The 22,082-nt window shown below is 44.6% G+C and overlaps 1 protein-coding gene across 2 annotated transcripts in view; it reads right to left on the bottom strand.

Annotated features, from left to right (window-relative positions):
- Positions 1-888: 888 nt before the first annotated feature.
- The window catches only part of LOC135200314 (regulator of nonsense transcripts 2-like), a 305,608-nt gene continuing 284,414 nt past the window's right edge, over positions 889-22,082 (bottom strand). For both annotated transcript variants that reach the window (XM_064228867.1, XM_064228866.1), the window contains exon 25: positions 889-2,000. In XM_064228867.1, coding sequence (XP_064084937.1) covers positions 1,890-2,000 — 111 coding nt within the window. In that variant the 3' untranslated portion in view covers positions 889-1,889. The remainder of the gene's footprint in view (positions 2,001-22,082) is intronic.

Raw genomic sequence — 22,082 nt, 5'->3', positions numbered from 1 at the left:
GTTGAGACTTTCGTATGTCAAGGTTCCACTGTATATCACTTACAAAATTACAGTTACAAAAGTAATTCGTAATTGCAATTTTTTTTCTCAGGTGTCAAAGGTTCGAAAATGGAATGACAGCTATGTCAAAGTCAGACAGGCCCAACAGCAAGTGTCTCATTCATTTTATTGCTATGAAAAATGTTTACTTTGATTTATCTTTTTAAGACTGAGGAAATACATTTCACAAAACAACATCTGCAGCATTTCTTTGAAGGGCAGGGGGCCACAAATGTCAAGCAACTCAGTAGGGGGCCATGGGCCATCCAAGGTTGAGAAACGCTGGTATAGAACATAAAGTAATGCTTACAGTGCACCATGTGAAGTGCACTGAGGGCACTAATTCCCCATGGGGGTCTTAAAATTTTGGCCTAATGAACAATTCCATTACTTGACCATTTCAATGTTTTAATTTACTGGTTAGGATGAGAATCTTAGTTATTGATATAATGATACAGTTTATTAAATATATATAAAAACTTATCAAAATGTAATAAATTCTATATTTTTTCAAAATGCATAACTGAATTAATTTCTATAGCCTTTAAATTATGTATTATATTAAAAGAAATTGTAGACCTACAGTTTTCAGTCTTGAGGGATACGGGGATGGGGGCAGACCCCTCTTTTTGACCCATTTTCTTACCTGGTTGCTGGAACAGAACCCATGGCCCAGCAGGAAGTGTCTGTAATATGTAGTAGGATAAGCAGTTTTCAACCTTGGAGGGATGTGGGAATAAGGGCAGACCCCTCTCTCTTGACCAATTTGCTTAACTGGTTGCTGGAATAGAACTCATCACTCAGTGAGGAGTGTCTGTAACATCAAGTAGGTTAAGAACAGAACAGATGAAAGTTTAGTCATTTATTAACAAACAATGCCATTAACATTCACATGAGAAAGGGGCGAAGTTGACAGAAATATTCAAACCGTGACGTGAAAGTGAGGGGATACAGTAAACGCAGGGACAATAATGGATACAAGAATGGCTGAAGGGTACGTTACCATACCCATTTTCGGAGTGACAGCAAAATACCTAGTTGTTATCGTAAGCGAAAACTCCATGTTGAGATCTATAAAACAATATATTATATAATAATCATAAAATTACTTTATACCAAATGTGGAACTTCACCTTAAGGGACATTTCAGGGTCTTCAGTACTCCGATACTCCAAATGAGTGATGAGGACCCAAGACCCAATAGTGAAGGCTACACAATACCCCAAAGATGGTGAAGCAATCTGCATAATCCTGTCTCATACTTTTCTTTCTTGTCAAGCAGCTATACTTCATTATACGAATGCTGTTAGGTTTCCTATCCCTTGGCCTTTTTTAAGTTTTAAGAATATATAAAATAACGTGTCATACCCGATAAGGCCAACAAATTACATTTTCTTAATGCAATCGTAAATGCACATACACAGAAAATATATTAAAAGACTGAATTCTTACTGTTTGCATTCACAAACTCACGAGGTGGTGAGCTTTCACATGGAAGCACTCTTGAAGTTTACCATTAAAACATATTTCTATTAAATGTACAGAATCACTTAAAACTGACAAAAGGCAAAGGTTTAATGATCACAAAAAAAGACATCAAAACAAGACGACTTTAAAACTTAACACAACACTTTTTTTTTTTTTTTGCCTCAACAGGAGCTGATATCTTCAAGTGTTTTGACTGCTCCAGTCTACTATGCTTTATCCTCTATAGAATGCAGTGTCATCAGCTGGTAGCTTTTATTATCACTAAGACCTTATCACACAAACAGAAAGACATTTTGAGTAAACTTAACAAATTACCTGTCTTATTCTAAGCATAATTATAGCGGTCACATATACTATTTGGTCTATCTTATCTTCTTAGGTCCAAAGATTAGATCTGCATCTGGGGCTCCCTTGGGATGCTGGTACTTCGGACGCCTTTCACGATTGAAATTCATCGTAGTTGGGCGCTGGGTCTGAAATGGACATTTTAGAAATATTGTAAAGTATGTATAGGATTCCTCAATCTAATTTTAAATATAGACTATACATAAAACAGATTTTGACATAGGAAAACCTATTTCTGGTAGTTGCTTCAAGTCCTTGAAGGAGTTACAGTGGGCACCCCATATTCGCGTTCTGATTCGCAGATTCACGGATTCGCAGATTTCTCTCTGGACCCTATCTACCCATTATTCGCTAGAAATTCGCCTATTCGCGGTATTTTTCTATGAGAAATATCCAGAAATTCCTGATTTTTAAAATCAATTTCATCATAAAATGCACTTTTTGTGATAAAACTATTAAAAAAAAACAGGTTTATAAATTTTTACTGGCTTTTTCTTGAGTTTTACTTACCAAATTAGGCCATTTTCAGCATTTTATACAGATTCCAACTAATTACGGATTCTAAACATTCGCAGGGGGGTCTGGTATGCATCCCCCGCGAATACGGAGGGACCACTGTACACTAACATGGTTTCCCCAGAGCTCCATAAGACAGACTGACCAATTATAAAGAATTCTCATAGTTAGTCTCAGCCAGAATAGTGCTGATTGACACAGTGGTAAAACATAAAGGACTCAAGACAATAGGGCTCTATCTCTTGTTCTGCAGTGACTACCTCAACTCTACTTGTCACTCGCACAGATGTGGCAACAGCCTGTTTCGGCCATGTTCATTACACTTTCGTCATATCCAAGAGTTCACGAGTCACCAAGTTGTGCTCCGAAGTTGTGTTCCACTATGCATTTTTCACCATCATAACAGTAGTCCACCCAAGTATTTACATAAATAATGAAACTTCAGTTAATGGGTAACAGAGCAAAAATTCAAAAGCAATTTCTAAGGGTGGCAAATGAATGAATCATTACCTCATTTTCAATTCTGGGGAAATTCTTGCTCTTTAGGGAAAGAAATGACTATAGTTTGACTCCTGAGATATGACAGAGTACAGTAAATATATACTAACCACAATTACATTGATGTAAAAAAAGAAGTGTGTGATGGAAAAACTGTTGAAAGGGGCTAAAATCAGGATAACAGCAAATTGAAAGAAAGCATACAATATTTCATTATTTGAGATGAATCTTACCTATTGTTAAAGTTTGCTATATCTCCATGCTGATTAGGTGAGTCAGCATTCAAACAAAAAATTGAATGGCTGCCCAGATGACTGTCTAGTTTACCTGTTCTCCATCAAGTGTGTTTCGAATGTTTTAGCTCTTGTCAGGATTCTCCTTGCCGCCACTGCGGTTAGGCAATTGTTGCTATTCTATGAAGTTTGGCTGTTTTACACCTGTTTACGGTATTATAATTTCATTTTCCTACGATATCTTCCACTGGAAGCAAAACCAATAACATCAGGCTATGTAGGAATGATTTTGGTGTAAATAGGATGTTGAAATTGGAAGTTGATCAACATTCGGTTTATACTTGCAAGGGTACAGTGTGTGATCTTGGAACTTCTAGATGTGAAGAATGTAGGGAATTGTTCCAAGAAATTTATGCCTGAATATGTCAGATATAGGAGAGACAGAAAATTAATAGATTGCGGGAGCAATTAGTTAGGTCAGGTACTTAATGTCCCTTCATCTGCAGCTATCCCTACTTAGACTAGGCATTTTGGTAGCACTAGTACAATTGACTTCCTTTGTAGCTCCGCCTTCTGCTCCCCATCCAGTTCAAGAAAAACATAACGAGAAGTTAGAACATTACGAAGTTAGAACATTACATTAAATCTATTTATAGTTCTAATACAAGTTGAGCCGAGTTCATGACGGGAACGTTCCGAATCCCTCCATAGTATGTGCTCTTTTTCGCGTTCCCTGTTAGAAGTAAAGTGTTGGTGCCCTTTATCTGTACGTAGCCTGAGCCTAGGACTGCCCAGCGACAGTTGGTAATATCCGCTGCCAGGGAACTGGGTCGGTTTTCGGGACGATGGGGTTCTGTGCCCTCCAATATACCTACTTCGCCCTTTTCATTGTCTGAATCTTGTTTAAAGAGTTTGCCAAAGGACTGTTAAAGCGATTGCCTAAGGACCATTAACGCGTTCGCATAAGGACCATTTCGGTAAGCGTTAATCCTTGCACTGTAGGCACATTCTGCCATCTTCAACATCTAGTTTGAGGTGTTAGAACATGCATAGGATTAACAGATATTATAGGTACAGACAATTTTGTTGAGATGATAATGTATCTATAGCAACTTTTACACATTTAGATATGTTGCCTCGGTCGACTGTTTATCTCTTATGTTTTGGTTATTCTAAATTCTCGTCTGCTAGCATATTCCTCTTTCTTCGTAATGCTTGTGTTCGTCCTTTGCCTGCTTTCTCTTCAGCTATCAGCAAATCTCTTACTACTGCCTCGATTAATGTTTCTCTTTTAAGCCTACAAAGTAGTATCTAAAGTTCTCTCCAAGTTAGATATTATTCTAGCTTCAGAGCTTTCTAACGAAGTTCTATATAGTAATGCTTTCGAGTATGTACGTTCGCTTTTGGATGAGGCGGGAGTTGTCATAACTCCTCTCCCACTGCTTCCCAATCATTCCCATGTTCTGGCGCCTTGTTTTCTTTCCCTCAGTCGACTCATGCGGACATTGTTGACTCGTGCGGACTTGGCTGAGTTCTCAGTCGCTTAAAACTGTCTTCCTTTCACGAGTCATGGTGGATGTGATACAGCACTCAGCTGCTGTCACCTTATATTGACAAGTGTCGCTTTCTGTCGCCAAGGGTTGCAGAGAAAGAGCAATCCTTTAAGCTCTTTTGTTTACCTCCTGTTGGGAGCTGTCTCCTCCTATTGCCTGCTGGCAGAAGAAGAGTTTGAAATGGAATTGGAGAAATTTGTTCGGGCTGGTCGGTATTTGTTGCAACATTACACTTTGCTGTATCCTCATTTTGTTGAGGAAAGAGGCCACATAGAGAATATGTCTTCCTTGTATTTTGGTGCCCTCTAAATATTGGAGAAGCGAACCAATGCTTTCTCCTATTAGAAAGCATTTCGTAACTTTTCTCATCCTTGGACGCACAAATCTCCCTTTAGATCTGCCTTGGCTTGTCGTCTTGTGGCTTTTAACCCTTTAACGCCGATTGGACGTATTTTACGTCGAGATAAATTGTCTGTCAGGTGCCGATTGGACGTACTATTTTACGTCAACATAGAAAAGTTTTTTTAAAAATTTGCGGAAAAATACTTATAGGCCTACCAAGCGAAAACTTTTGAATCATGCGCCATGGCGATGCTGGGAGCTCACGGATCAAGGCGTTGTTTTGTTTACAATCGTTACGCAGGCGCGCAAGCGCGAATTTCTTTCTTATCGCACTAAAAACTATCAGTGACACATTAAATTAGCCGTTACATGGAGTATTATATATGAAAATGTGCGCAATTTCATGTAGAATAAAACAAGAAAAATACTCATGATTGTGGCTTTTATCAGTTTTGAAATATTTTCATATAAATCACAATAAGTGCAAAAATTTCAACATTCGGTCAACTTTGACTCTACCGAATGGTCGAAAAACTCAATTGTAAGCTAAAACTCTTATATTCCAATAATATTCAATTATTTACCTTCAATTTGCAACATATTGGAAGTCTCTAGCACAATATTTCGATTTATGGTGAATTTATGAAAAAAACTTTTTCCTTACGTCCGCGCGGTAACTCTTCCGAAAAAATCATACGTGCGATTGTCATAATGTTTGCACCATTTTAAATTAGCCATTACATAAAGTTTTATATATGGAAATGTGCACAATTTTATGCACAATACAACTAAAAACAACCCATGCTTGTAGCTTTTATCTGTTTTGAAATATTTTCATATAAATAACGATAAGTGCAAAAATTTCAACCTTCGGTAAACTTTGACTACCGAAATGGTTGAAAAACACAATTGTAAGCTAAAACTCTTATATTCTAGTAATATTCAAGCATTTGCCTTCATTTTGCAACAAATTGGAGGTCTCTAGCACAATATTTCGATTTACGGTGAATTTATGAGAAAAAAAATTTTCCTTACGTCCGCGCGGTAACTCTTCCGAAAAAATCATATGTGCGATTGTCGTAATGTTTGCACCATTTTAAATTAGCCGTTACATAAAGTTTTATATATGAAAATGTGCGCAATTTCATGTAGAATACAACAAAAAATAATTGAAGGTTGTAGCTTTTCTCATTTTTGAAATATTTGCATATAAATTCAGTCATTTATCTTCATTTTGAAACAATTCGAAGTCTCTAGCACAACATTTAGATTTATGGTGATTTAAAAAAAAAAAACTTTCCTTCCCTCCGCGCACGGATTCTCCGCCGCAAATCTCCGAAATGCATACGTCACATTCTCAAAATAATTGCTCCGTTTCATATTAGGTGTTTCATAGTTTTTTTTATATGAAAATGTGTGCAGTTTTATGTAGAATACAACAAAAAATAATTGAAGGTAGTAGCTTTTCTCATTTTCAAAATATTTGCATATAAAAAATATATATAAAAAAATTAGACATTTGGTCAACTTTAACTCGTCCGAAATGGTCGAAAACTGCAATTGTAAGCTAAAACTCTTACAGTATAGTAATATTCAATCATTTATCTTCATTTTGAAACATATTGGAAGTCTCAAGAACAATATTTAGATTTATGGTGAATTTTTGAAAAAAACTTTTTTTTTTATGTCCGTGTGTTACGAATTCATGCATCATTTTGTGATAATATTTTTTCTGTGTTGCTTTGATTGTTTTACAATGTGTTATATACCAAAATGATTGCAATTTAGTGTACAATACAACGAAAAAAAGTAACTCGTTAGCTTTAACCGTTTTGCTCACAGCACGATTTGAATACAATTATATATGAAATTTTGTTTTCGCGCTATCATATATCGCATTATTTATATATGATAATGATATTTTTTTTCATTTCTGATGGTTGCATAATAAACTTCAGGCAATGACAAAAAAAGGAGCCAAAAATTAGCTCTTAATCTTGAAAACTAAGCGCGCTGTGATTTTTTAAGAAAATATTTTTTCCGCTTCGGCATCACTCCGAGACCCCCTCGGCATATGGGAGACGATTTTTATTATACCCCTTCAGCGTTAAAGGGTTAAAGTCACAGAGAGCTGAAGACCGCCTCTTGCGATACAAACGCTTATTGGTCCTTTAACCGTCTTTAGTAGGAGATTCGCTTTCTTTCTTTTTCCTGTGGGGAAATGAACTCGAGGCTGACAGAGATGCTGATGGAGTTTCAGTCTAGCTTGTCGAGTTGTTACCTTTTACTTAGCAACATTGTCTTGTCTCTGTGACTTCTTAGAGAGGTGGAGGTGCCAACCCAGCGAGTTTGTGAAGCCAGCTTTGGGGTTTGTCGCCAGCTGGAGTTTTAGCGAGGAAGACAAGTTACTCATTTCTGATGTGGCAGGGTAATGTCTTCATGCTTATATTCACTCAGTTTGGAAGAAGTGAGAACACTTTCGCTTCCTGTCTGTTTATACAGCTCTGTTTAAGGTGACAAGGGATTATCTATTGGTAGTCTTCTTTTATACCTTTTGGGGATAAGTGCAGACTCAGGTTCTGGGATATGGACAGTTGCAACCTCCTAACATCCATGGAGAGACTTAGGACCAGTACCTTACATGGTGGAGACGGTGAAGGGAGGTTGTGATTCCCTTTTGGTTGTCCTCTACTGGTTTAATCTTCCGCTTATAAGTTCCTTTGTCTTCAGCAGAAATCCCTTGTAAGTCTTTTTAGTAAGAGATTTGTATATACTATATAGAGGGAATGGTGGTCTAAGGGTAATTCTTTGGGACGAGCTCCATAAGTAATTGGAGATATTCTCTGACGTTTGGAGACTGAATAACAGGAAGTGTCTACCCACATACTTTTTGGTTTTCTAGCATAGTTTTAGTGCCTTTCCAAAGAATGGTCAGACTTGTGGTACACATACAGAATGTACTCCACTTACAAATAAATACATCCACAGTCATGCAAGTTCCTTCAAGGTGTTTTTACAAGAAGGTATTGCTGTTCTGTGCACTTTGGGTTAGTGTGCAGCCCTCTATAAGTTTTGTCAAGGACTTGTTGCCCATTGGTGGATGGTGTTCACTTGAGGAGCAAGACACTTCTACTGAATCAGTGATTCAAGTTGGCCAACTATGTCAACAGTATTCCAAAGGTCAAGGACCTGTTGCTTATTCTCGCCCAATTTCTATGCATTATATTTTAAATTCTCTATATCCCCAGTCTTATCTAGTGACATGAGGATGATACTTAATTATGCATGCTTGTCGGTCAAAGATGAAGAGGCATATGCTGCTTTAAGAATTTTAGGCCTGAAGGAAACTTCCTATATGGTAAGGGCTTTTCCTTATTAGGAAACATGGCCTCACTGGGTAATTTTTCAGATAATTATCCTCAATTAATGTACAGTGTCAGCGTAAGAATTACGACTTACAAATAACGTTCATTAATTTTGTAAGTAATCAAGAACCATCTTTGGCTACAGGACTGTAGGAAGGACTCTGACACCAAGAATTGCCCATTTTGTTCTTAAACCTAAGTCCAGGTTTTGCTCTTTTCCCTCGGTCATGCAACACAAACAGAGTTTAACTAGTCTCATTACACTTTCATGCAACATAGAATGGTCAACACTATACCTAGTAACACTTTTTAGATGTCAAGGCAGTAGAAAGACATCAGGATGCTTGGCAGGTTTATTCCCAGTCAGAAACAAAGTCTTTGTGGGAAGTTTGCTGCTTTGAGTGAAATGAAACAACATATTGGTTTGATCATTCATTCTGTGGAAGGACAGTGTTTTGGCAATTGGGGATTCAGGAAGAACAAGCTGCCTACAAGGGCCTTTACAGCCATAAGTTCGGCACTTGGTGTGGGATTTAAGCACTCATTTAGACTTACTAGCATGTAGATGAACAGGGACATTCAAATGATTACTGCTTCTTTGATGGCCCTCAGGCCTGAGCAGTGGATGTTTCCTTAAATTTGGCCTAATTCAGACTCATAGGCCTGCCCCTCGTATATACTCTGAATACTATTGAGCAGTTTCAAGTTCAAGAATTGCTTAGTGTCTCCTGTAGAGCCCTTGTAGCCTCAGGGCAAAATGACTTTCAGAATTTCCAATGCTCTCGCTTAAGAGGAAATCAACTCTACTACACAATTCTATACACTTCCATTAAATTAGGCATCTCCTTAACTGCTTGGATATGTTAGAATGTCCCCTCCCAATAATAAACAAGTAATCATAGGATCTGTCCTTAATTTAAAACTGCTGTGGCCTGGGGGTCAGAAGCAGTGGTCTGTGTATTGCTGAGGGTGCCATTCTAGAGGAATTTTCAGCACATGGAACCTTGTAGACGTCAATGTTTTCTGTTTAGAGATAATAAGACTCTTCACTGTCTACTTCCAAAGTTATCGTTCCATATGTACTTTTCTCGGTATTGCATCAAGTACTTTTAGATCTTGCTGAGGACCAGCACTGTAAGATGTTGAGATTGAAGCCCTTTCATCTCTATATCAGTCTCTCTCTGGAGTGTAGATTCGTGTCTAAACTTTACTTGCATTTACTATGAAACCTTTTATTTAGCACTAGCAGCAGTTAATAAGTAAATTTATTGTCAGCACCTTTCTTAAAGCTGGTGTAAAGGGAATGCTATTTTAGCTTTCTGCCTTAGAGCTGAAGGTGATGTTAAGGCTATGCTGTACAGTGCCCTGTAAGAATTCCAACATAACCAATTAGTGGGGAAAAAGAGGAAACTTCTCTGTCCTGTTGGGGCATTTAAAATTTAATCAGATAGGTTATACCTAGAACATTTTTATCATTTTTTTAGAAACCTTGAACATCTTTGTCAAACGTTAATCCTGGAAGAGGCAAAGTTAACCTTTGGTTTTGTGGTTTTAGGTAATAGATGTCTTTGTCAAAGGTTAAGCCTGGAAGAGGAAAAAATTCAACCTTTTGTTTTGTGGTTTAAGAAAAGTTAGCTGTCTTTGTCAATGGTGGAGCTTGAAGGCAAAGTTAACTTTTCGTTGTTCATACGCGAACAAACCTTTAGTCTTAACAATAGGATAATTTCTTGTGCCTAGCTGGCTTCGGTTAAAAAGGATTGGTCAAGGACGAAGCCACTACGCCAGTCTTTCTTTTGACCGCCTGGGCAAGTTGTGTTAACCACTCTTGGCCTTTACCCGGTTCATTGCCGGTTTTGCTTCTGTTTAGTGTGTGTGTGTGTTTGGCTGATATTATGGCTTCTGCTCCTTCTCGGCGTCAGTGTATGTGCCCTGGAGTTCCAGGTTTTCCATGTTCTCGTTTTCTGGCTTCGGCAGCGACTGATCCTCACATATCGTGCAGTAGGTGTCGTTCTAATTTTTGTACTATTATGAATCCTTGCATGGAATGCCGGGCATGACCTAAGGAGCAGTGGAGGTCATTTTATGGCAAGAGAGAACATTGGAGGGTTTAGACTCTTCCTACTTGGGAAGGTTTTTCGCCTCTTCCCGATGTTTCGTCTCCTGCAGTAGTCAACCCCCTTAGTAGCGTTGTCCCTGTGTCTCCTTCCTTTTCTTCCATTGATTCATCGATGGAAGTATCAGGAGGCCACCAGGCTAATGTTTGTAATGTAGCCCCTACTTCCTCGGGAGTTTATTTGATTCCCAAGAAGGGTGAGGCTTTTTCATCAACCTCTTCTCTTCCAGAGTCAGAGGTGTCCAAAATGGTGGCAATTTGAAAGACACTAGGGCTAGGGGGTCACCCGTCCTTGGAGGGGTTGCTAGCGCATTTTGTGGAGGCTAGCAGCCCCCCTCCCCGGTCTAGCCAGGCTATCCCCCCTCCTCCCGGCCTCGTCTTCATGGGTAGCAAAAGTTGGCCATCTTGTATTGCTCCACCAGTGTCTGCTGCCGCTTCCTCAAGTCGGAGTGATGCGGTGGCGTCAGCCGCATTGATGACGTCACGGGATCCGTCTTTGTGTATTCCTTCGCCAGTGGCATCAGATTTCCCCTCGCACTGAGAGGAAGCCATGACGTCACTCCCATTGATGACATCTTCCAGTCGTCTCCTCTGATCCGCCTTTCTCAGCCATGACGTCATCACTGCCGCCCAGTTCGCTACATCTCCCTTCCTTGTCATCAGAGCCTTCTCTGGCACATCAGTCTGAGGTCATATGCAAGGCAGTGCTTCAGAGGTTGGACTCTGTACTGGATGTGAAGTTGGCTGCCTTATCGGTTGGGAGGACTGGTAGGAAACATGTTGCTTCATCCCCACCTCCTGAGAAGAGTGTGCATAAGAAACCAGTGCTGTCTTCCTCTCCCTCTTCCCCCTCTATGCCCCGTCGGCATATCAAGTGTTGGAAGACTAAGGACTTTGCCCTTCCTTCACCTTCGAGGGAGGAACAACGCGGACGTGTTCCCGAAAGTGCTGTTGTTTCGGGCAGTGTTAGTGCTCCTTCCCGTGTGCAATCTGCAGGGGATGCTTCTTCCTCTGCCTCGAATCTCGGGCGTGTTATCCCCCCCCCCCCCCCCAAACCCCGTCCATGCACATCGCGAGTGTGTTGCAACCTCCTCTGCCCTGTGCACATGATGTAAGTGCTCCTTCTTCTCCGAGGGCTATTCGTCGCCGTAAGGATCTCAAGGCGCCTGTCAAGAGGTCAAAGGTAGTGAGCGCGGAGTTGGTGCAGCAGGAGTGTTTGCCAGCCTCTCTCACTGGTGCTTCCACGAGTTCGACTATAGGGGATTCTCCTTCGATCTCGAGTGTTCGGGTTTCAACCCATCTCACGTACATACGTCCGCCACGCCTGTGACCATTCATGGACATGTTGAGTCATCTGTTGAGGTAAGTGATGTTCCTAGTGTTATAGCGGGTTTGTCTTGGAAGCCAATGCATGGACCCAGCCCAGACAGGTTAGTTGGGGTTTCAGGCTGTTTGGCTGCTAACCCTTCCGTTAATTTTGTTGGGAAAGGTGCCTTAGAGGAGCCTATACAACCTTGTAGTCGTCGGTCTCCGTTGCCAGAGCAGGAGGAGGAAGACAGGCAAGAGTTTCTGTCTTCCTTTTCGGAAGTTGTTGATCTCATTCGTGGGTTTAACAATTTGGAAAGTAGGACTCAGGCTCGGTCGTCTTACACTCCTTCTTGCTTGGAAGCCTTGGTGGGAGCTACTCAGGACCCCAAATCATCTCTTCAGTTTCCTTTGTCGGGGTACGTTCAGTCGGTCTTGCAGACATTCGTCTGAAGCCGGGATTGACTTTGGAATAGGAGAGGTCGGTGGCTCGTCCTTCTCTCCGCAAGATGCCTCAGCACTGGCCTCAATGTTGCAGACGGTTTCTTGGCTGGACTTCTGGCCTGTGGTTATTGCCAAGATAGCTTCCGACAGGTCCCCGAAGGGTTGGTGAGTGCCTCCTCGCTTACCAGTCTGTTGCAGTCCGGGGTCGAGGCGTTTTCATATTTGGCTCACCTCAGTGCTAATTTATGGGCTAATCTTCTCCTGATTAGAAGGGACGCGGCTTTGTCTAGGATGGGGAGATCGCTTGACACAGAGTTCTTGCTGGCAATGAGGAATAGAGATCTGTTGGAGTTCCAATTTTTGTTTCCTCGGACAGAGCTCGAGAATGCGATAGACCGGCGCCGGGTTGACACCAAAGACAGACTGGTGCACCAGGCTGTGTCTAAGTCAGAGTCTCATCCTCGGAGATGTCCAGCTCCTCTTCCCCCTGTCCAGCAGCAATCAAGGAGATCATCGCCTGGTAGGCCGTCGAGGACCTCAAGTTTGGCAAGGCCTCCCTGTTCAACACAGCCTAAGTCAGAAGATCAACACCCTTTCGCTCACGTTCCTTTAAGCCAAGAAAGGGCCCAAGGGGCAAAGGTAAAGGGAGCCGTTGGTAGGTTAGGCGCCTCTCCCTCTCCTGCGCCATGGGTGGGGGGAGGGGTGCCTGGCGGCCATTGGGCCAAGTGGCAGAGTTATGGGGCGAAGTGGGTGGTAGATGTCCTTCAGGTGGGATACCTGCTGCCATTCGACTTCTCTCTTCCTCTGTTGGACAAGCCGCAGCTCAGGAAGGCATATCCTCCAGATTCTCTGAAGTTCTTGGCTCTTCAGGAGGAAGTGCAGAAAATGCTGGACAAGGATGTGATAGAGGAAGTACTAGTGCGTTCGTCTCTGGGGTTTTACAGTCGCATCTTCTTGGTGCCCAAGGCATCAGGAGGATGGAGGCCTGTGATCGACTTATCCACCTTGAATCACTTCATCAGGAAGACACGGTTCAAGATGGAGACCCTGCACTCAGTGTTGGCAGCCGTGTGGGAAGGCGACTTCATGCTGTCGATAGACTTGAGGGACGCAGACTTCCAAATCCATATTCATCCCACGTCCAGGAAGTTCCTTCGCTTCTCTCTTGCGGACAAGGTCTTCGAGTTCAAAGTCTTGTGCTTCGGGCTGACGACAGCCCCTCGAGTGATCACAAGGGTCTTCTCTCGTGTCAAGTTGGGTCTACGCTCAGGGGATTTATTTGCTGAGGTACCTCGACGATTGGTGAGTCTTGGCAGTTCCCCGGGGAAAGCTTCCTCAGGGCAGGGATCATCTACTTTGGTTCCATCTGGAACTGGGCATATTAGTCAACCAGGAAAAGTCAAGCTGGTACCCACTCAAAGGATTCTCTACCTGGGCATGGTCATCGATACGGCAGTGGCAAAAGTTTTCCCATCAGTTGGTCCCTCATGGGCGTCTTCCTCTTCAGTCTCTGCAATGGAGACTGGAAGAATTCTGGTCTCCGGTGGGGGACTCTCCCGTTAATGGTTCCTCTGTCTCTGGAAGTGAGAGAAGACCTTCGTTGGCGGCTAGACGACCAGAATCTGTTGAAGGGTGTCCCTCTGCATTCTCTTCCACTGGACTTCCTTCTGTTCTCAGACGCCTCCCTCGCAGGTTGAGGGGCTCATTAAGGCAGCCTCACCGCTTCAGGCGTTTGGAGTTTGGAGGACAAGCAGCAACATATCAATGTCTTGGCGCTGAAGGCGGCTTTCCTGGGTCTGAAGGAGTTTTGGGGGAAGGTAGAGGGTCATTCTATCGTTCTCATGTCGGACAACACCACAGTGGTAGCCTATGTAAACAAACAGGGAGGCCTGGTTTCCCGTCAACTTCACGTCTTGACCGTCGAGCTTCACCAGTGGGCGGTCAGCAATTCGGTAGAGCTCTCAGCCAGGTATATCCCAGGGAGACTGAACGTGGTCGCAGACAAACTCAGTCGCTGGGATCAGATCCTAGGCACAGAGTGGTCCCTTCATCAAGTGGTGGCAGACAAGCTTTTCCAGATTTGGGGGAGATCCATGCTGGACCTTTTTGCGGCACGCTTCAACAGGAAGCTGGAGGTGTTCTGTTCAGTGGTTCCAGATCCTTTAGCATTCCAACATCCCTGGGACAACCTGGAGGTGTATGCCTTCCCTCTGTTTTGTTTGATCCGTTAGGTTCTGAACAGGCTGATGAGTTCACAGGGTCTCAGGATGACTTTGGTAGCCCTTCTGTGGCCTCAGGCAGAATGGTTCCCAGATCTGTTGTCGTTGATGTCAGAGGTTCCGAGGGAGATTCCCCCTTGGCGACATTTCCTGTGTCAGCCCCATGCGGAAAGGTTCCGCCAGTCAGTAGAATCCCTGTCTCTTCACGGTTGGAGGCTATCAAGTATCTCCGAGCGAGAGGCTTTTCTCAGAGAACAGCTGGGCATGTGTCCAGCAGTCTTAGAAAGTCGACCTTCACGGTTTACCAAGGCAAATGGGCGATCTACTATGATTGGTGTCGTAAACGGAGTTTTTCTCCACTCGCGACCTCTATTCAGTGAATAGCACACTTTTTAACCTTCCTCAAAGACGAGAAACGTTTGTCCGTTTCTGCCATTAGAGGCTACAGGGCGCCCCTGAGTTTATTGTTACGCCTGAAGGGTATCGACATCTCCTCTTCCTGGGAACTTTCCCTGCTAGTTAAGGGGTTTGAGCAGTCAAGTTCTCCTAGGGAGCTCAAGCCTCCAACATGGGATATTTCCTTGGTTCTTAAGAGCTTCACTAAGAGTCTGTATGAGCCCTTGCGTCGCTCATCTGACAGGAACCTGACACTCAAGACAGTTTTCCTTCTGGCTTTGGCATCTTCCAAGAGGGTAGGAGAGCTCCACGGTCTGAGCTATGAGGTGAAGCACACCAGGGGTTGGAAGTCAGTGTCCTTCGAATTTGTCCCGGAATTTGTGGCCAAGACCCAAAATCCCTCTGTGCATGATGACAGGTTCACTTCGTTTTCCATTCCATCACTGACTCACTTTGTGGGTGGTGATGCTCAGGAGCTTTTGTTGGGCCTTGTCCGGGCCCTGCGTTGCTACCTTGAAAGGACTCGGCACCTTAGACCAGGCTGCCGCAGACTTTTTGTTAGCACAGACCGCACAAAGAAAGAGGTGTCTAAAAATACTACGTATCTCTTTTTGGATACGGGAAGCCATCAGACAGGCATACTTGACTCTTGATGATTCTACCACCACGTCTGTGCAGGCTAGAGCACATGATGTTAGAGGTACGTATTGGTCCCTCTCTGGCTTTCAAAAAGAACTTGGCTGTACATAGAGTGCTGAGTGCTGGTACTTGGTTACGCCAGTCCACGTTCACCTCCTTTTATCTTAACGATGTTGCCCATAGATCTGCGGACACGTTTTCCCTGGGTCCTGTGGTGGCTGCCCAACAGGTTGTGTAACTCATGGTTGCCCTTAACAAGGCACCTTTGTATCTTAGCTAAGATGATTGTGTGGATAAGAGAATGAGTGAGTTGGCTGGTCTCCTTCTTTCCCTTGTACATTTCCTTCTTCCTTCAGGCAGTTTAAGGAATAGACCCATCATTCGCTGGACTGGTCTGATACAGGTGAGTAAGGTAGTCATACTGATAGTGTGGTCGTGCAATATACAAATATCTTACCCGCTCTTTGGTAGCATATGCTCCACTCCTTGCAAGGAGGGGTTGGGAGTAATACAAACCCTGGTGTCTTGGTTTGTTATTGGACAGTCAAAGTTTCTCTTTGGTTCCCTATACAATGGTTATCCAATATATCATTGTATGTCACTCAGGGTCTGAGTGGTTAGATATAAATTTATTTAGCTTCTCAATGGGCTTCAGTCCCTCTCCAAAAACCCTTCCTTTTGAGAGCTGGACTGGTGGGTAGGCCCCCAGCCGGTCTAGGATGCCTTATACCTCCCTCCAAGTATGAGTCTATCCTATTGTTAAGACCGAAGGTTTGTTCGCATATGAACAAATGACAAATTTTCTAAGACAATTTTTATTTTTCATAGCTACAAACCTAAGGTCTTAACATTACACTGCCCGCCTCTATCCGCCCCTCTTTTTGTTATGTCATCCTGAGTTGGGAAAGACTGGTGTAGCGGCTTCGTCCTTGACCAATCCTCACCCGAGCTACGCATGTGTTGCCAGATATCACAAGATTCCTTGCTTTCATCTGCTTTTTAACCGGATCCAGCTAGGCACAAGAAATTATCCTATTGTTAAGACCTCAGGTTTGTAGCTATGAAAAATACAAATTGTCTTAGAAAATTCAGTGGCTGAGCTTGAAGGCAAAGTTAACGTTTTGTTTTGTGGTTTTAGAAAACCTAGAATTTGTGAAAGTTAAGCCTGGAAGAGGCAAAGTTAACCTTTTGTGTTGTGATTTTTAAAAATGTTATTGTTATAATACAATTAAGTTTGTTCATACTTACCTGGCAGATATATATAATTAAGTGCCCACCCACCTCCCCTCAGGAGACAGTGGCACTGATAAAATATGAATAGAAAATGGGAATGGTTCCTGATATCCGCCTCCCAGCGGCGGGAATGGGTACTACCACCTGGCCGCCCACTGCGTGTGCCGCGAGTTTTGAAATTCTGTCGGACTTCGGAGAATACAGCTATATATATATCTGCCAGGTAAGTATGAACAAACTTAATTGTATTATAACAATAACATTTTGTTCATGAAACTTACCTGGCAGATATATATATAGCTGAATCCCACCTTCGGATGGTGGGAAGAGACAGAATAGGATTTGTAGGAAACTTAAATTAAGTAGATGATATACACCTTGGTTCCTCACCTGTTAGCAAAGTAGACTCTGTGATTACTGTCACTTCAGCCTGCTTGTGCTTAATCAGAGTTGCCAGCCAGGTGGAGACCTGTAGTGCTGGTGCGCTCTGGATGCTCTGTCAACGGGGACGTGACCTCAATGTGACAAGAGCATAGAGCCATACAAATGAGGGCAACGAAGCAACTGACCACCACCTGACCAACTATCCAAGACCCCCTGAACACTAAGCTAAGAGATGGGAGGTCTTCACCAAAGCCTCACCACAACCAAAAACACAACAACTAAAAACTAACCTAAACCTAACTAAGGGATAGGGAGAGAGCTACCTTCAGCCCCCAAGACTGTGTCTGCAGAAACGTATGGCCCAAGAGAACAACAGTCCTCGTATATCGTTCTCACATCTCTCAAGTAGTGTGAGGCGAATACTGAATTGCTCTTCCAAAAGGTGGCGTCAAGGATGTCCTTGATCGACATGTTCCTTTGGAAGGCAAGCGAGGTTGCGACAGCTCTGACCTCGTGAGCTTTCACTCGCAAGAGGCTCAAATCGATCTGTGTGGAAGACGAATGAGCCTCTTTAATGACGTCCCTCAGAAAGAACGCCAAGGCGTTCTTGGATAATGGTATATCGGGTCGTTTAACCGAACACCAGAGATTATCTGAGGGACCTCGTACTTCTTTAGTCTTGTGGACATAAAACTTTAGAGCCCTGACAGGGCACAGGACTCTCTCAGGTTCTTGGCCCACAAGGCTTGTCATACCCTTGATTTCAAAGCTCCCTTGGCCAAGGGTCGACGGGTTTTCATTCTTTGCTAAGAAAGTGGGACTCAAAGAGCAGACAGCATTGTCCCCTTTGAAGCCCACTCGCTTACAAATGGCCTGAATTTCGCTAACTCTCTTCGCCGTCGCCAGAGCAGTTAGGAAAGAGCCTTCTTCGTCAAGTTCCTAAGAGACGCTTCATGTAGAGGTTCAAAGGACTCGACATTAACAGTCTAAGGACTAAATCCAAGTTCCAAGAAGGAGGCCTCACCTGAGGTATCTTGGATGTCCCAAAAGATCTCAGGAGGATCGTGAAGATCCCTGTTATCAGACAGGTCTAGTCCTCTGTGTCGGAAGACTGCCGACAGCATACTCTTATATCCCTTGATGGTCGGGGACAGCCAGCTTCTGTACATTTCTTAAAATAGCAGGAAATCGGCTATCTGGCTCACAGAGGTAGTGGAAGAGGAAATTCCCTCCTTTCTACACCATGCCCTGAAGGAAGCCCACTTCGACTGGTAAACAGCTCTCGAGGACGTTCTCCTAGCATTGGCGATCGCCTTTGCAGCTGCTTTAGAAAAACCTCTCGCTCTGGCCAACTTTTCGATAGTCTGAACGCAGTCAGACCCAGAGCGGAGAGGTTTCGGTGATATCTTGCAAAGTGGGGCTGTCTGAGTAGATCTTTCCTCCAGGGCAACGTCCTCGGAAAGTCTATGATGAAGGACATTACCTCCGTGAACCATTCCTTCGCGGGCCACATCGGGGCGATCAGGGTCAACCTCGTCCCCTCCGATGCCGCGAACTTCCTTACTACTTCCCCCATGATCTTGAATGGCGGGAAGGCATACAAGTCCAGGTTCGTCCAGTCCCAGAGCAGAGCGTCTATAGCGACTGCTCCCGGATCCAGCACAGGGGAGCAATAAAGAGGCAACCTCTTTGTTCTCGACGTCGCAAATAGGTCCGACTAACGGACACCCCCACAGTCTCCAGAGCTCTCGACAGACGTCCTGGTGCAACGTCCATTCCGTCGGCAGGATCTGATCTTGTCGGCTGAGAAGGTCTGCTCTGACGTTCTGGACTCCTGCGATAAATCTTGTCAGGATCCTTATCCGTCTCGCACCTGCCCACAGCAGAATCTCCCTCGCTAAATAAAAAAGAGGATGGGAGTGTGTACCTCCCTGCTTCTTTAGGTACGCAAGGGCTGTGGTGTTGTCCGAGTTGACTTGGACTACTTTCCCTGCAACCTTTTGTTGGAAGAACTGTAGCGCCAGAAAAACCGCCGCTAGTTCCTTTACATTGATGTGCCAGGACACCTGTTCCCCCTCCAGGTGCCTGACACTTCCTCCCCTCCCAGTGTTGCTCCCCATCCCGACACCGAGGCGTCGGAAAACAACACTAGGTCTGGGCTCAGAAGCTTTAGGGACAACCCCTCTTGAAACTTCCGAGGATCTAACCACCATCTTAGATGGTTCTTCACCGATCTGGTGATGAAAAGGGTCGCATTCAGATCCTCTCTGACTCTCCATTCGTCTGCTAAGAAAAACTGGAGAGGTCTGAGGTGTAGTCTTCCCAGGGAAACAAACTTTTCCAGCGAGGAAATGGTCCCCAGCAGACTCATCCACTCCCTCGCCGAGCAAGCTTCCTTCCCCAGGAAGGCCGAAACTCTCTCTAAGCCTTGCAGCTGTCGTTCCTGGGACGGAAACGCTCGAAAAGCCGCAAGAATCCATCTGAATCCCCAGATACACGATGGACTGTGTTGGGGTCAGATGCGACTTTTCGAGGTTGACCAGAAGTCCCAGGGACTTCGCCAAGGCCGAACGTGAAGTGAAGGTCCTTCAGACACCTTTCTTCTGACGATGCTCTGATCAGCCAATCGTCGAGATACAGGGACACACTTATTCCTGCAGAATGTAACCATCTCGCTACGTTTTTCATGAGCATGGTAAATACCATCGGAGCCGTGCTTAAACCGAAACAAAGAGCTCGGAATTGCCAAACTTTGTCCCTTAGCATAAACCTCAGAAACTTTTCTTGAAAGTAGGGTGGATAGGCACGTGAAAGTATGCGTCCTGTAGGTCCAAGGACACCATCCAGTCGCCCGGTCCTTAAGGCTCCTAGAACCGACTGAGGTGTTTCCATCTTGAATTTTTTCTTTTCTACGAAAAGATTCAGGCTGCTTACGTCCAAGACTGGACGCCACCCACCCCCGACGACTGCTTTGGTACCAGGAAAAGTCTGTTGTAATATCCTGGTGACCCCAGGTCTAAGACCTGCTCCACCGCTCTTTTCTTGATCAATTTGATCCAAAAGATCTACAAAAGAACCTGATGTTTCTCCCCTTGATACGACGGGGAAAGATCTCTGGGAGTCGTAGAAAGAGGAGGAGGGTCCCAAGGGGATCTTGTACCCCTGTTTCCACTATCTTGAGGGACCACGCATCTGTATCTCTCTCTCTCCACACCCCTGCAAAGAACTTTAGCCTGGCTCCGACCGGCATCTGAAGGACTTTCTTCTCACTTAGAGGATTTAGGTTTGAAGGAACCTCTTCCTCTTGCAAGTCCTCTCCCTCGAGGAGCAGCTCTCGAGGGAGGAGCGCTACGAAAGGGTTTAACCTTCCTAGGAGGTCGTCCAGACGACGACGTGGTAGGGACTGCGGGACGTCTTGAAGACTGGGCCAAGAGGTCCTGGGTAGCCTTCTCTTGTAGGCTCACTGCCAGGTCCCTTACCATAGCCTGGGGAAGAGATGGCTCGAAAGAGGTGCAAAGAGAAGCTCTGCTTTCTGCGATGCAGAAACCGACCTCGCTGTAAAATTGCAGAAAAGCGTTCTCTTCTTGAGGAAAGCAGTGCCGAAATGAGACACTAACTCTTCCGAACCATCCCTGACGGCCTTGTCCATGCATGACAACACATTGGACAGCTCCCCCAGACTCAAAGAATCAGGACTCCTAGATTGAAGATCCAGGACTCCTAGGCACCAGTCTAGGAAGTTAAAGACTTCCAGAGTCTTTAACAGACCTTTCATGTGATGGTCAATCTCCGTTGGTGTCCATGAAATCTTAGCGGACGATAAAAGGGATCTCTTCTGGGCGTCTACCAGACTAGCAAAGTCCCCTTGGGAAGACGACGGGATCTTAACTCCTACTTCAGCTTTGGTCTCATACCAAATGCCGCCTTTCCCACTGAGTCTTGAAGGAGGAAGGGCGAAAGTCGACTTGCCCTGATCCTTCCGACGTTCCATCCAATCCTGCAACTTCTTGAAGGCTCTCTTAGTGGACAAGGAAGTCTTCATCTCCACCACTTCCGAAACCTTGCACGACTTCGAAGACGAAAACTGAGAGGGTGGAGACTTAGGAGCTGCAGGCTGGAACTTCTCACCAAACGAAGAACGTAAAAGACGAACCAGCACCTTGTAGTCGGAAACCGACGAAACTGACGGCTGTTCTTCCTCCACTGAGTCCGCCGGACTACTAAGCTCTCCTTCCTCCCGAAGAGGCAAAGGAGATTGAACCTCTGGAGAGGGCGTGCGCCCAACGGGTCTAGCCTTCAACAAAGGCTTTCGAGGATGACTAATATCAGCCTCTTCAAAGCGACCGACCTTCTGTCGATCTTTAGAGCTCGAACCACGAAGAGCGTCCTGACCGCGCTGCGCGTCAAGAGAGGTTACTCTTAGTCTCCCTCGAGGAGCGTCCTTACGTTTCACGCTCAAGCGTCCAGCTTTCGCTTTCAAAGCGTCCTTCTGAGCGCTCTCGAAAGCCTTCTCCACAGGCAAAGCGTCAAGCAAAACATCCCGACGAGCGTCTTCAAAAGCGTCCTGCCGAGCGTCCTCAAAAGCGTCCTGTCGAGCGTCCTCAAAGGCGTCCTGACGTGCGGGCGGAGACAGAGACGAACGAGGAGACGGAGAAGGAGACTGCCTCGTCCTCTTGACAGGCAGTCTAGCGTCCTTCCTTCGTTTAGGCTCAACTGCTGCTGGGCGAGTCTTCCGAGCCATTAAGGCCGACAATTGGTCTTGAAGCGACGCAAGAATACTCCTCGTTGGTGAAGAACCGAGAGGAGGTGAAGGGCTGCGCCTGCGAGAAGACGAGGGGCGGGGGGACGCCTCCTTCCTTCTCACAGGTACAGCAACCTGCCTCTCCGAGGCGCGAGAGAAGCGCTTCTCAGCGTCGTCCTCGGACGACGTCCTACCTTTCTTCTGTGGAGGAAACGCGTCATACGACGCA

Source organism: Macrobrachium nipponense, chromosome 26 (genome assembly GCF_015104395.2).
Source record: "Macrobrachium nipponense isolate FS-2020 chromosome 26, ASM1510439v2, whole genome shotgun sequence".
Classification (NCBI taxonomy): domain Eukaryota; kingdom Metazoa; phylum Arthropoda; class Malacostraca; order Decapoda; family Palaemonidae; genus Macrobrachium; species Macrobrachium nipponense.
The sequence above is the reverse complement of the archived record's forward strand: the minus strand, read 5'-3'. Positions and strand labels throughout refer to the sequence as shown.